The sequence below is a fragment of the Oreochromis aureus genome, linkage group 18 (assembly GCF_013358895.1).
Source record: "Oreochromis aureus strain Israel breed Guangdong linkage group 18, ZZ_aureus, whole genome shotgun sequence".
Classification (NCBI taxonomy): Eukaryota; Metazoa; Chordata; class Actinopteri; order Cichliformes; family Cichlidae; genus Oreochromis; species Oreochromis aureus.
In genome coordinates, this window is record NC_052959.1 from 5,023,347 (window position 1) to 5,038,295 (window position 14,949).

At 39.0% G+C, this 14,949-nt stretch overlaps 1 protein-coding gene across 1 annotated transcript in view; it reads right to left on the reverse strand.

Annotated features, from left to right (window-relative positions):
* The window catches only part of pappa2 (pappalysin 2), a 97,626-nt gene that overhangs the window by 66,342 nt on the left and 16,335 nt on the right, over positions 1 to 14,949 (reverse strand). Inside the window, exons 5-10 of the mRNA XM_039602239.1 lie at positions 10,275 to 10,423; positions 8,021 to 8,160; positions 7,710 to 7,863; positions 6,991 to 7,183; positions 6,127 to 6,260; positions 426 to 608 (exon numbers count right to left, since the gene is read on the reverse strand). Of these exons, the coding sequence (XP_039458173.1) occupies positions 426 to 608; positions 6,127 to 6,260; positions 6,991 to 7,183; positions 7,710 to 7,863; positions 8,021 to 8,160; positions 10,275 to 10,423 (953 nt within the window). The remainder of the gene's footprint in view (positions 1 to 425; positions 609 to 6,126; positions 6,261 to 6,990; positions 7,184 to 7,709; positions 7,864 to 8,020; positions 8,161 to 10,274; positions 10,424 to 14,949) is intronic.

Consider the following 14,949-nt stretch of genomic DNA (forward strand, 5'->3'; position numbering starts at 1 on the left):
TCTGTGAATGGAGCTGAAGCTTCAAATTGCCAAGTGGCAGCCAAGAAATCTAAAGGATTTTGAGAGTTTCTGCAAAGAGAAGTCTGCTAAAAATCCCTCCTGAGATCTGCGCAAATCTGGTGACCAACTACAAGAAAAGTCTTACTGCTGTGTTTGTCAACAAGGCTTTTTCTACCAAGTACTAAATAATGTCTTATTTCACTCTATGAGAAGCAAATCAATTCATAAATTTTATGTTAAGTGTTCTTTTTTCTGGATTTTGGGTTGATATTCTGTCTATCATAAAAGTATCAAAACTACCCAAGACTGTCTATTTCTTTGTAAGTGAGCAAAACGTACAATTTTAACAGGGGATCAAATAATTATTTTCCCCACTGTGCCTATTATTCAAAACTGACGAGTATTTATTATGGAGTGACACTTACTCGCAGAGATATACGTGACCCAGAGCGTAAGGGCGTGTGGAACAATAGGGTGTAGGAATCTCAGTGTAAGGGTGCAGCCCTCTGTGTCCGGACATGGTGACGTCACATTGGTGTCATACAGGCTAAGCTCAGGACTCCATGCTTGGAGACTGGGATCACATGGCTGTTCCACATCAGGTGGTCCTGTTGACAACATCACACAGACACACATGTTGGTGCTGTTGTGTTACAAGTGTTCCCAATGACTTCATTCATTTTACTCTAAAGCACAGAACAGCCCATGTATACAGGAATTAATCCTAATTGAGCTATGATGATGATTAGAAACAGTGTAGTGAGCATTCAGTTGACTCCAGAAAATACAAAAGTATGCCATGGAGACCCAATAGACTGAGTGCCTGAGTTGAAAAATAGATTTTTTTAGACCCATTCCCACACATAAATAAACTGAATTTCTATTTACCTTCAGTGAAGAACTGTGGTTTTAAAAAGGGTCTGTGTCTCACTGGCAAACGGGACAGCAGCACAAAGATCCAGACAAAGCATATTTCTAGGAATACATTGCATGCATGCTTCTCCAAATGAGGGAATTTATACAAGGTAAAATGAGGCATGCCATGCAAGCTGTTACACTGAACCAATCAACAAAGATACAAACTGCAACAGTGATAAAGTTCTTTGTGTATTTCTGTATCTGTCTGTCACAAAGTCCTCCACACTTTTTCCTGCGGACATATGTGCCGCAGCAGAGAAACATCCAGACACTGCTGTCAACAACACTGCAGCCAGGCTTTTAACACTTCCAAAGAGAAGTGACCAGATTACACCAGCCACTGGCAATCTGTGAGTTTCAAAAATTGATTTTAAGATTTTAGTGCCTTTCAGCCTTGATTAGTCTGAGTTCTGCCTACAGAGAGAGAGAGAGAGAGAGGGTGAAAGGGAGAGGGAGGGAGACAGAGGTGCTTGTACCTAATTCTCTAAAGATAAATGGACTTTGCACCCCGGGGCCCTCAGTTATGGAACTCGCTGCCTTACCCAGAAAGCTGAAGCAAACCTGTTCACCTACATCTTACTACAATGATCATTGCATATGTAGGGATGGGTATTGATAAGATTTTCACGATTACGATTCCATTTTCGATTCTGTTTAACGATTCGATTCTATATTGATTCTCTTATCGATTCTTATTTTTAAAAAGGAGAACACTAAGGTCGATTAGCTTAGAACTTTGTTTTATATCTTCTCTTTGAAGAAGATAGAAATTTAGGAGTAACATGGCCTTATAAACCCAACAGTGAGATCTTAAGAGATCCACAGCCTACAGCTCTTCAATGGGGTGTCACAGGGTCCCCAGGAAAAAAAATTGTAAATGTAAAATAATAAAATAAATATTCTTAACATAACATAAATTATTCTGTAGCAATTACACAAGAATATCCAGTAATGTCACTCTCTACAATTAAACACATTCACTTACCGAAAATCGGGGGCATCTGCTGTGACAAATGGGTGCAAGCCTTTGACCACAAACTTAGTTACTGCTCGGTCACATTCGTCTATCCTGGCCTGAAAGGAGACGCTAACGGTAGACTGCAGCGAGAACTGCCAGCCAGACTCTGTCTGTCTCTCTCATCATGGTCACCTAAATGCAGCGCACAGTAATGGTAGGTTTTGTAATAAGGCAGATCGCGCTAACATAATATGCACTGTTAGCTGATTATTTACCTGCCGCATTAACGGGAGAGGACGTGCAAACGTTACCGCTGCTGCTGGGTTGAGATTCACGAGTCCGGAGCGGAATTAAAAACACGACATTCATTTAAGGTTATCGTGTGTTTTGTGAGCAAATGCTTTTACATATTTGTAGTGTTTCCTCCTTTAAATGAAATATCTACTTTGCAAGTATTGCAAGTTTCCCCGTTGTCATCCGTTCTCGTAAAGTATAACCAAACTTTTGAGGGTTTGAGCCGCTTAGGCGCCCTGCCAGGTAAATGACGCTCCGCAACGTGGTGACGTCATTCGGGGCGACTGGAATCGATAAGGGAATCGTTTGCAAAAATGGCAAACAATTCCAAGGAATTGAAACAGTGGGAACCGGTCCTCAACAAGAACCGGATTTCGATACCTATCCCTATGCATATGTATGTATGCCTGTCCTCTAACTCTCCCTAGATGCATTGATCAATCTGGATTGAACTTACTATATAAACTGCCAAGGGTACCAGGATTATCAATATCTATATAGCTTTAGGGAATTAAATTATTAACATTATGTGTAGTAGCTAGCAACATTAGATCAACATAAGCTGGGATGACATTGAAATGGGAATCTGTCAGTGCTCTTCCTGTTGGTTTGAAGTAGAGACAAAGGAGGAAAATAGTGACCTGTCAGATATACTATAGAGGGTAAATTTGATGTTTAGGTAATGCTACCAGTGAAATGTCATTGTCAAGCAAATCAGATCAAACCATACCCTGTCCAAAGGAAGCAGATTAATCTACTCTGATTAACATAGCAGTGATATTTTAATTTAGTCTTGTTGAGTCCTGCCTTTTCCTCAATATGGCGTCTTCATCTCTATTTATAAGTAACTGAAAATATATTTCCTAATGTTACTTCTAAAAACTACAAGCAAGCTGACTTTCTATTGGAATGGAAAGTGGAATTTTCCTGCTGACAAAGTTACAAGCCATTCACTTAAAGATGGCGTTCATTCAAGAACGCAGGAAGTAACATCATTACAGCAGGCGAAATGAGTTGTTAATTGTTAGAGCATTAGTGATTAGCACAATGGAATCACAGTATGACACAGTTATTATTAGCTGTCTCAGGTGAAATCCAAATAAAATCAACATGCTGAAGAGGTGTTACATATTTCACACCCACTATGATTAACCATGTAGGAGCACAGTCAGAAAGACAATTAACGTCAGTTAAATGATGTGAAGATTGGTCTCTAAATGAGTGTGTAAAGACCCATAAAATGGAAATGGAAATGAACATTTTTGGGGGCTTACCACATTTTCCAAGCTACCAACATACTACTTTATTATAATCTTACAGTCCAGAGTAAAAGTAAGCAAATGGGAACCATCTTTAATACTAAGGGAGAAGTGGAGCTACTGCCTGTGTGGAACAGGTGTACTTACCACGGAAACTGCTTCAATAAACAGCTTATGATAAGCATTAAAGAAGAGAATATGAAACTACTACATTTTGATACAGGATAAGCTTTACCTGAATCTAAGTCTTTTAAGCTTTTGATGCAGTTAGCATACCATCTATTTAGTTTTCCACTGACTGACTGAGTAAATGAAATGAGCAAAGACTCTGTCAGTCATGTTGACAAATAGACAAACCCAGATAGAACGGCTCCACTCTTTCCTTCAGACTTGTCCTTGTCCGTTTTTTAGTTTTCCTTCCTAAAGGCTTCCTCTCACTCATTAATTCAATCACATAATTGAATGTAAGCATTCAGCTAATAAACCACTTTGAAGCAGAATGGGTAGAAAACCTTTCACCCTTTACAAATAGTATGTTTGTAACCAGATATTTTCTTTTAAAGAAACAAAGAAAATGTGTGTTCCCCAAAAGTTGATTCTGTTCATTTGGATGTAGCATTTACAGCGGAAGAAACGTTTCATCACTTATCTAAGTGACTTCTTCAGTCTCAGCTGACTGTAGGTTTCCCCAACATTTGCACAATGACTGAAACCAGCCCACTGAATGAACAATGGGCTGAGAGGTCAGTTCCTTGATCATTAATATGCAAATTCTCATGACCATTGAACAACAACCACTGATCACCTGCCATGAGTACCATTCACAGAGAGTTGGGGAATGGCTGCAATCACAGCATTGTAAGATGGTGGAAGATGTACCCTTAGGCCCCCTCCTCGATTCAGAGATGGTCTTTCCCTTTTCACATAAATTGCCTCCTTGATTCCCCGCTAGTTTCAATCATTACTCAAATGCACTGTTTATAAGGTTGAGGAAACCTGCACTCAGTTGAGACTGAAGAAGTCACTTGGATGAGTGACGAAACGTTACTCCCACAAAACGCTACGTCCAGATTAACAGAATCAGCTTTTGGGGATTTACTTACCTGGATGATTGAGTATGCATCAAGACATTTGTATGCTCATTTATTATTTTGAGATCCCTATTATTTTTCGACATAGTTTTATTTCCTTGAACATTTCTACTGTGTGAAAAGATTTTTTACAGAACTTCAAACATCCATCTTTTTTTCTGATCTCTACACCACAGTTAACAAGAGGCAGCCTTAAAAGCAAACTTTACACTTTCTCATTTTGAAATAAAACTCTGTTTGAAGACTTAATGCAGCACATTAAGCAGTTTAATCTCTGACAGCGGCAGTGCATGCTTCGAAACAATTCAGTGTTTTCCCTCAGCCTGAAAATGGACTTAAACCAGTCAATATTGGCACAGGCAATGTTCTGAGGAGATGTACATGGTCAATTTTGCCAAGAATCTGAGCCAATAGTGTTTTTGTTTAGCTATGGCATCCGCAACGAGTTTGTCCAACTTCCCCTCTGCCTCTCCACACTGAATATATTATTGCCCATCTCTGTTGGCTGACAAAGTGACCCACACATCATGGTCCTTAGAAGTGGGACAGAGTGAAAAGGGAGCAAGGGAAGCCAGCAGACTGGCTGTCTCCTCAGCTGTGTGCATACCACTGTTTAGAGTAAGACTGTAATTGACCCTTTATCATCATTATGATCCCGCAGCGAATGAGGGAGCAGTAATCCCCCTGTTCTTCCTAGCCGCTTGTTTTCAAAGCATAAATTCCAGCAGAGGATTTCCACATATTTGGTCAGAGTTTTCATGAAAGAGATGGAAAAGTGTTACTGTGTTTGTGCGTTTGCTCTTTCAGTATTGTCCTTTTTTGTTTCTTGTCCCTTTTCATTCACTTTGCTTTCTTGTTTCCTTATGTTCCTTCTTGTTTCTTTCCTCCCCACCCTATACATCATGTCAAAGGAAATCGTGCTTCTCAAGGATTTATGATTGGAATAACAAGGACCATGTGCTTGCAGGAAGTTAATGTTTCAATGTACAGTGCTACAGGATGCACTTTTTTTGGTTTATGACGGAGGTTGAATGTTTGAAGAGCACCAAAACATTACCCAGAGTAGACGCTTACGTTAATAATCCTTGTTCTTGCTTTGGCTAAAACAAGACAGACACAGAGAGGTCTGTAGCTGAGGTAATTATCATTTAACGATTTTCTGCTTTTTCTTTTTCCAGCAGCCATTAGCCTTGCACGCACCTAAAATTTACAGATGTGTGTGTTTCTGTGTGTGCGTCTGGGGGTAAAAGGCGGGGGGGGGGCTGAATATACGCCAAAAATGTATTTGGCGTATATTCAGCTTGGTGTGCGGACCGACGTGTAAAATAAATATATTCCTCAGTTAACCTGCAATTTTTTATTACCAAAAACTTTACATGAGGCTTCAGCAAAGTCCCATATTCTCTAGTGTTTATATTCAAACTGACCTAAGGAAAAGGTTTTATATATTTCTGTGTGCAGCTGTTAACAACAAAAGTAAAAGTCTACAATTCTGAACCATTTAATCTCTGAAATCTAGCTTGTTTTCAATATGCAGATATAATTAAAGGAAATTCTATCCTTTTGTGCATTTGTAGAAAATCACAAAAAGCATTTTTTGACTGACCTGTTGCTTCCTCAGGTGTCCAGTAGCCTGATGTGTCACATATGCGAGTCGAGGAAGCCTCATAAGCATACTGGTGGAAGATGCCATCTTTCTCACAATCTCCACAATTGATATCAGATACACGTAATGAGGAGCTGAGGCGAAAGGAAACAGGTCCACTAAATATGGCATTTTTATTCTATATAAACAAAATAAGAAAGCTGAAACGGACCTAGAAGACACACGAGAAAATTAAACATACTTCGCAAACACAAAGTGGCCAGTAGTTTGGCGACCCGTGGAGGAGGTTATTTCAGGCACAGTCACACTAGTACCTACATGCACTGCAGTAAGTCAACAAGGCGTATGAAATTTCAAACTCCCCAAGGTTGAAATGGCGGCTGTCTTTTGCCCACATCTGGTGTTACCACCAGCTGAGAATTCCATAATACACTTCACACTTGTGAGTTGTTTATTCCAATTTTTCCACAGGTGTTTTCGTCCAGATGGTCTCAGTGCAGTGGTGAATACAAAATAAAAAAGACCAATAAAACAATTACTGGAAAGTGTAATCAAATATTACCTGTTACCTGTTATGTTTTTAATCACGATACATGACATATAAAGAGACATGTCCAGTGGAAGCAATGTGCTCAGGGCTCACTAATGCAGTTAAATTATGCCCATTTTATACATTGCAGTGTTCATAGAGTGATTTATGTGCACAAGTGATGAAAATTGCAGTTCTTTGTTAATAGTTTTAACCCTGCAAGAGACCTGCGCAGGATTTACCCTGCCTCTTGGACAACCAGACATGTATGGATGGTTAAAAACAGTTTTGAATGGATAGAAATATAGATAACAAAAGAAGTCAGGCAATCATACCTTTGATAAAGTGACCCCCTGATAGGTGGGAGCCAATAAATCGAGACTGAATCTGTGCTCTGGTCAGTCACTATGGGGGCCAGTGGGATGGGGGCAGGTTGACGGTCCATCAGCCACTTCTGGTAGACCAAGTCTAGATAGCAGTGCATCCTGGCCACTTGGTTTGGAGTGAAATGGTCGGTGCAGTTATCATCTGTGAAGATAGAAGAATCCAGTAAATCTTTGAGGATCAAATTCACACACTAGCCTTTAAACAACCGAAGTACTAAACACATGGCGAGAAATAATTACAGCAGACATCTGCTGAGAGGAGACGCAATTACACATGCCAGTCCTTAACCTCTTAAGCACCCACGCACCAGAAGATAGGTGCAAAAGGGAGGAGGTCACGGAGATCAGAAAACCACTGGGGGCTTAGCAGGTTAATAAGCTTTTGTTGGATTTTTAAGTACACTGGTTGGTGACAGCTTGAGAATATGGACAGAAATGACTAAACCATAACATAATTGTATAATTTCTCAGTTCTATGTACAACACACTGACATTGATTGACTGATTGATTATACTTTACTTCAGAGTGGATGGTAATTTTCAATAATGCACTTTTAACAACTGGCATACTGTTAATAATATTACTGTATATATTAGATATACATTGTAACACCTAAGATGATTTCTTTTGAGCATTAAAGTAGGAGCATTGTGTTCATGTATTTCACCTGTGTAACTCATGTAATTGCTGTAAGGAGTGTTCAAGTAGGTGGTGACGCCACATGTATCGTTGACAGCTCCAGGGTCATGGCAGGCTTTGGATTTAGGTGTTGGGGCAGTGTCAGCACACAAATCACCTGTCTCCATGGATGGGGTGGTCTCCTGCACAAAATATGTATGGTAGGCATGGTAAGAGAGGGCATGTGATGTAACACATTTAAAGATGCTATTATTAGTTTATTACTTATGTAACTTTTTCCAATCAGAAATAATTCCATAAATTAGCATCATCACAAATAGCACAATTTAAAAGTCCTACCTGACACGGGTCATCACAGGAGTCCCGTTCACTCACGCCCTTGAAGACATGGTACAGTCCAAATATGTGTCCCATCTCATGGATCATTGTGTTGGAGTGGCCCGTGGTGCCAAAGTAGGAGGGATTCAGGACCATCCCACCTGGATATAAGCGGTAAAAATCACAGTATTGGTTACAACATTATTACCGTCTAGGAAGCTGTGGTTCTTGAAAAGCCAGCCAGATAGAAAATGCAATGTTTTTTAATTGGCAAAGTGAAAAGAGAGCAAACTGATTTGCGATTACCCACTCTGACAGGACGTAGTGATTTGTGATCTCTGATTGTAACTGTGGTTCAGTATCCATGTGAAAGACAATAAATAATTGTTACATTTGGTAAAAGTTAGGTTACAGCTGGGAAATGTCATGGTGAGGGTTAAATGGAAAAAAATTAAGGCTACATAAATATCTGAAGCCACTAACGAAGCATGCAAGAGATAGCGGTTTAAAAAGACAACAGACACAATTTGGGAACTCAAAAAAAAAAGCCAACTAAGTGGGAGGCAGGTTTTTTTGCAGCATCCTTATAATCACAGGATTAACAGCAGACATGGGTTATTGGTTTTCTAATTAGAAACACTGGGTAAAGACAATAAGCAATGAAGACATTAAATACGTAGGCACTAAACAGCAGGGCCTCCAGAGACAATTTTTCATCCTCTAACCTGTTGGTTTAAACAGAGACAGATGCCGTGCAGCTGGAATATATGTCTGAACTTAATTTGCTGCTTTAATTCAAAAATATAATTGTGGCTTTGACCATTAGTATCAATGCAATACTCCATATTTTAATACAATTAATAACCACAGAATAATGACACCATAAAGTGTTTTTTTTTTCCCCAGCAACAGCAATGGATGGTTTAGAGCTAAATCTTTGTTAGGTTGAAGTTACAATATACTGTATTCCTTTTGATACGAAATATCAGAGAGATAAAAAATGGTTGGATGGATTTGACTGTGTTGATTAGTCCCATAGCCGGATAGTGTGCACGTTCTTTTCTTTACTTTGTCCAGTGACTTCAGCAAATATTACCCATCATTAAACAACTCCAAACAAATATGGCTAAGGGCTGAGAAAGGGAAAAACAAAAGGCTGAGATGGGGAATGGTCAGTCATAAATACACTTTAGTGATTTTCTTCTAACTGCTGGTCAAACTGTGATTTTGAATTTTTGAATTTTTTTAAGGAATGCGTTTGTTTTGCTTCAAGTGAGCCATCTAATATTATTTGCCAGTCAAACTGATGGTTAATGACAAACATGAGACTTGAAATGAACCTGTTATGTTCATGACGTCTCAATAACCAGCTCACTCTATACTATAACATTATGAAAAACCACATAAAAATATAACAGAGCTAAAAAATTAAAATCAGTTTTTAATCCAAAATATTTTTATTCTAATGAATTCTGTGCATCTTCCTCCAATGACCTGGCCAAAATTGCCATTAGACATAGCTTTTCCATATTTTCTGACATATTTTGATGGTTGCACAGGTAAAATGTGTTTCAAACACTGTCAGAGAGATAGTGGAGACAGGAGTCGAACCACCCGTGCAACATGCACACAATAAAGACTATCAAATGATACTGATTTACAATTAAACCACAGTACTACTTCATTATTGTTTATGTCAGTTGATTATTTTATTAACATGTTACATTATGTAACATTATGTTAGAAATAACTTGACTTTCATTTTTGAACTAGGTATATATTTTATATATCTAGTATCTACCTATTTATATCATAACCACTTCATCAAGATGTATTTATTCCATGTATACTGCTTTTGAGTCAATTTACTATTGTGTTGTGACACATGAAGAGAAGTACAAATTAATAAAGAACAACTGTTAAGTAGGCATGGCTGACAGCCCACGCTGCGATTTGTTTGTTTGGTGGTTGTTGGGCTGATTATCCTTCCAGTGGAAAGGGGAATAAAGATTTGAAAGAAAAAAGAGGGCATGTAATGTGTCAGGAAAATCTCTACCAGCTCCAGCTGCTCTTCTCATGTAATTTGAAATGGCCCCTAACCCTAAACAAAGCGTGGAGAGAAAAGGCAAAGCTATAGCTAAAGAGAAAAGCAGATAGGGGGTAGAGGCACAAACAGGAAGTTAGAAAATGGATGACAGACAGAGAAAGCTGAGAAAAGTGCAACATGAAAAACAAAATATGTCACATTAATAAAACTCAATATAAATCCACTCACCTTGGTGTGTAAGAGCTTCCTTTGCCCACGGCCAGGTTGCAGCTCCTGCCAGCTCTTCACGCATTGAGTTGCTTGCAAAGAAGACATTGAGTGTGTCTGTGCCGCTCAGCTGTAGTTCCTCCTTTAGTTCTTTCACACTTATATAAGCCCTGTATATATTTAAAGAAGAGAAAACATGCAAACATGAGAATGTTTTGCAGTTCAAAGAGTGATTGAGTAGCCGAAAAAGCCAAGTGTACACCTATTATCCATAACAGTATGACCTCTGACCGGTGAAGTGAATAACACTGATTATCTCTATATCATGACACCAGTTATTGGGTTTTGGATATATTAGGAACCAACTGAACATTTTTTCCTTAAATTTAATGTATTAGAAGCAGGAAAAATGGGCAAGTGTAAGGATTTGAGTCAGTCTGACGAGGGTCAAATTGTGAAGGCTAGACAACTGGGTAGAGCGTCTCCAAAACTGCAGCTCTTGTGGGGTGTACCCAGTCTGCAGTGGTCAGTATTGATCAAAGGTGGTCCAAGGAAGGAACAGTCGTAAACCAGGGACATGGTCATGGGTGGCCAAAGATCACTGATGCAAATGGGGAGTGAAGGCTGGTCCATGTGGTCCAATCCCACAGACGAGCTACTGATGCTCACATTACCCAGTGCATCACAGTTTGTTGCAGATAGGGTTACAGACCAGTTAGGGTGCCCATGCTGAACTGGACCAAAGAGGAATGCCAGAGTGTGGCCTGGTCTGATGAATCTTGTGGCTGGCTGGATGCATATGCATCGCATACCTGGAGATTTCTTGGTACTATGATGCATTATGGGGAAAAATGCAAGCCAGCAGAGGGAGTGTAATGCTTTGGCTATTGTTTTGCTGGGAAACTTTGGGTCCTGCTACCCATATGGATGTTACTTTGACATGTACCATCTACCTAAAAACTGTTGTAAACCATGTATACCCCATCACGGAAATGGTATTTCCTGATGGCTATGTCTGCTTTCAGCTCTGCCACAAAGCAAAAAATGGTTCGGGAATGGTTTGGTTTTATTAGGCAGTTATAATGCTATATAACATGTAGCATAAAGATCAGAAAGAGAGCAAAACCACAAAGTTTTGCATGTTACCGTAAGGACCAGGATGTGAACACAGTTTCACACACAACTTCATACACAACTCTCTGTAACATGCTCCTATGTATGGTAATATGGCATCTTTATATGGTAACAAAACCCAACTGTACACTGAGTCATTTTCCAAGTATTAACCGCTTTCCAAAAATAAAACTGATTACATAGTTCAAAGGTTAAAGTTAAAAAATTAAGTAGTTGCTTCTCTAAATGTTGTTATTACAGAAATATGGCATGTAATAGTGTATTATAGTAGGGAAGCTAATACAAAACTGTATATAACACGAAAAAAAGAAAGAAAAAAGAAGAGAAAAATGGAAATAAAAGAGGGGGAATTTTGGAGGAAAATTTTTGTTGACTGGCTTATCATAATTCAGGAAGAGTTATCTCACAGGCTGTGTATCATTGAGTGTGGTGCTAGGCTATTCTAACATTTAGCATTGGTAGCAGAAAGTAAAAGAGAAATAAGTAATAACTAAAAATACACAACAACTTACCAAACATCCTTAATTAAACATTGTTTATCCTTAGAGACATATGCGTAGTCAGTGTGCTCCAGTCTGAGTAGTTAGCTTACCCTCAAACTAGAATAGGTGACACCATAACAGTCAGAGTCCCTTATTAGAAGTTAAAGACTGGCATAGTCAAAGACCAGTTACACAGTTGTTTTCAGTTAAGTTGGCTGATTAGCGTTCCTCTTTGTGTTACACTTGATTAGCATCTACTTTTTTTCTCTTTGATGTGCCCGTTACAACCTATAGTTGCAGCAGGTATTGTGTAAGAGTGAAACAAACTTTAGCTCAATTGATTTGTACTTGTACAGTAAATGTAGTCTATCATATATTAAAATGATAGCACCTCAGATGGATTAGTGTTAGCCCAGCTAAGTGGTAAAAAAAAAAGCAGGCTTCTAGTTTTGTGCTAACTAAGGCTAAGAACACATCCGGCATATCTCCAGTAGATATCTCTTCTCACCCAACTCACAGCATAAAAGAAAACAAGTAAATTTCACATAATATCTTTGCAAGCAAGGAGACAAGCATTGACCAGATCATTTTAAGGTATACCTTGCTAGTATGGTTTTGGGTCCGTATTTACCTTGAGAACTGTCTTGGTTTTTTATTACAAAGATTTAACAAGGTACTGGAAACATTACTCAGAGATTTTGATGCATATTGACATCACACAGTTGCAGCAGATTTGTCGGCTGCAAAGGTGCTCTATTGGTTTGCGATCTGGTGACTGTGGAGGCTGTTTGAATACAGTGATATCATTGCCATGTTCAACAAACCTTGTTTGTCATGTGGATTTTATCCTGCTTGAACCAGCCATCAAAAGATAGGCTGGGTGCATACCGTGGTCGTAAAGCAGCAATACTCATGTTGGCCTCAATCGATACAATGCTCAGCTGATACTAAGAGGCTTGAAGTATGCCATGAAAATATCCCCTGCTCCATTTCAACTCCAACAGCACCCTGAACTGTTGATGAGTGTACATCCTGATTGGGGTGAGCAAATTAGTCTCATTAGAATCTGTTTAAAGACAGATAAAGATGGTCAGTGTACAGTATCTCTTTACTTAAATCCATCAATATTCCTCTCAGATGTCTCTCTGCCTACAAAAGTGACCCTAGGACACTTTCATGTGTGACGCTAAGGTTGTTTTTCCTCGGCTGCTGTGAGGTCACATGTCATTTTTCTCCTTTGGTTTCATAGTTTGAAAGCTATTTCACCCATTACCATTGCTGGGTCTGAAAGTCATGCAGTATGACTGCCCAGTGCCTCCATGCCAGACAGTTTAGGCTTTTATCCAGGTCTGTTTTTTTAGAGCAACTGGAAGAAAAAAAAATCTGGCTGTTTGAGACTGCATGTGCACTAGCACAGAGGTAGGTCAGATTACTTCATATTTACAAGAATATATTCTGGTAAGTGCATGAATCATGCATAACTTTGTTTGTGAAGTCTTGTTTTTTGTTTTTTTTCATCACGCACAGGCCATGCTTTCAGAGTGTTTTTCTTTTTTATTATCATAACGTAATGGATTGTTGTTTCATGTTGTATGTTTTGAGCCAGGAATTAAGGTTTTATGTGGTTGATCAATTTCAGCTGTAGGGCTTACTTTGTTAAAGAATTCTAAACCATAATCTAAATTTACTTCATTTGAATTCTCATGTTTTACTTCTTGTAAGTTTGTCAAAAAAAGTTTATGCTTTTGATTAGGCTCAGAAGCAGGTTTACATTTATGTACCCAACCATGCTTGTCTTAAAAGGTTCAAAAGCATTAGAAATATCATTATATATTTGCTCGTTAAAGGATTGAGGTTTGGCTTAGTGCTCCTTACATTGTTCCAAGAACCTGAAGGATAGACAGGTGAGCTTGTGACTGTAAGACATCAGCTTTCAGCTGGGATAAATCTAGATGGATGAAATGAGAAAACAGTAATCCCCATCCTCTCACACGCCACTGCCAGTGCACCATTAAGTAAGGCACTTCAAATTGGTCCAAAGTTGTTCAGCAGCCAAGAACCATACATCTGGCAAGTACTCCTAATGCAATCCCTCCTTCAGTGCATGTGTTGTACAGTAAATAAGAATGTGTTTCCTCAGGCACTTTGCCTGACTAAATAGGGTTTAAGATTTAAGATGCTTCAGGGAAACCCTGCTCACACTACATTACTGAAGCAGAGTTCAGTTGAGGCTGCGTGCAGTATTCATCACCCTAGGGCGATGCAATTCCAAGTGACAGAAAGTTGATCACTAAAGAGTTGACTCTTCAACTTCTCAGACTCAGAGGATGCCTCAGTGGAAGACTACGGCCAACCTGGCAAATAATAAATGGCTCCACATGACTGAAATGAAAACCCTGGTTATGCATTAACAAAATTTGTGGCTAAGTCAAGCGCAGCATGAATCAACAGCAGAGTCAGCACCAGCGCAGTCACCATGTAAAGCTGTAGATGTGCATCCATTTAAAATATTACTGTTGACAAGTCAGTTACTTTGAACCCCCAGCAACCAGAAGACAGACTGTGAAAATGTCACGGCAGCAGCAGGCAAACATTTTAACATGTTGCACACTTTACTGTGCACCTCGCTTGCCTTTCAACAGTTTTGTCTTTTAACTAAGGTCAATAAAAAGCATGTGCAATGCAATGCATTTGCTCATTTCCCATTTTTTTTGCTAATTCTAGTTTTCCTTTTAAGACCTATGACTAACAGTGTACACAAAGGAGGTGGAGCCTATCCCAGTTGTCAAGAAGTTCATAAACTTCTTTACAATATCGTACCAAATTGCAGTAAGTCTGAACAGAGTTGCTGTGCACACATCTTTACCTTACATATTTTACCTCACCAGACAAAAGAAGGTGCAAAACATTTAGATAGCAAAACAAATTTTAGGTACGTACATCATTTTCCAGCTTATTTTTAACTCCACCCGATGACGGGACATTGACCATTTTCTCTCATGTCACAGGTTAGAGTTAAATGTTAGTCATACATATTTCACCTCTGTAATATTCTTGACATCTAAATTGAGCTATTTGTA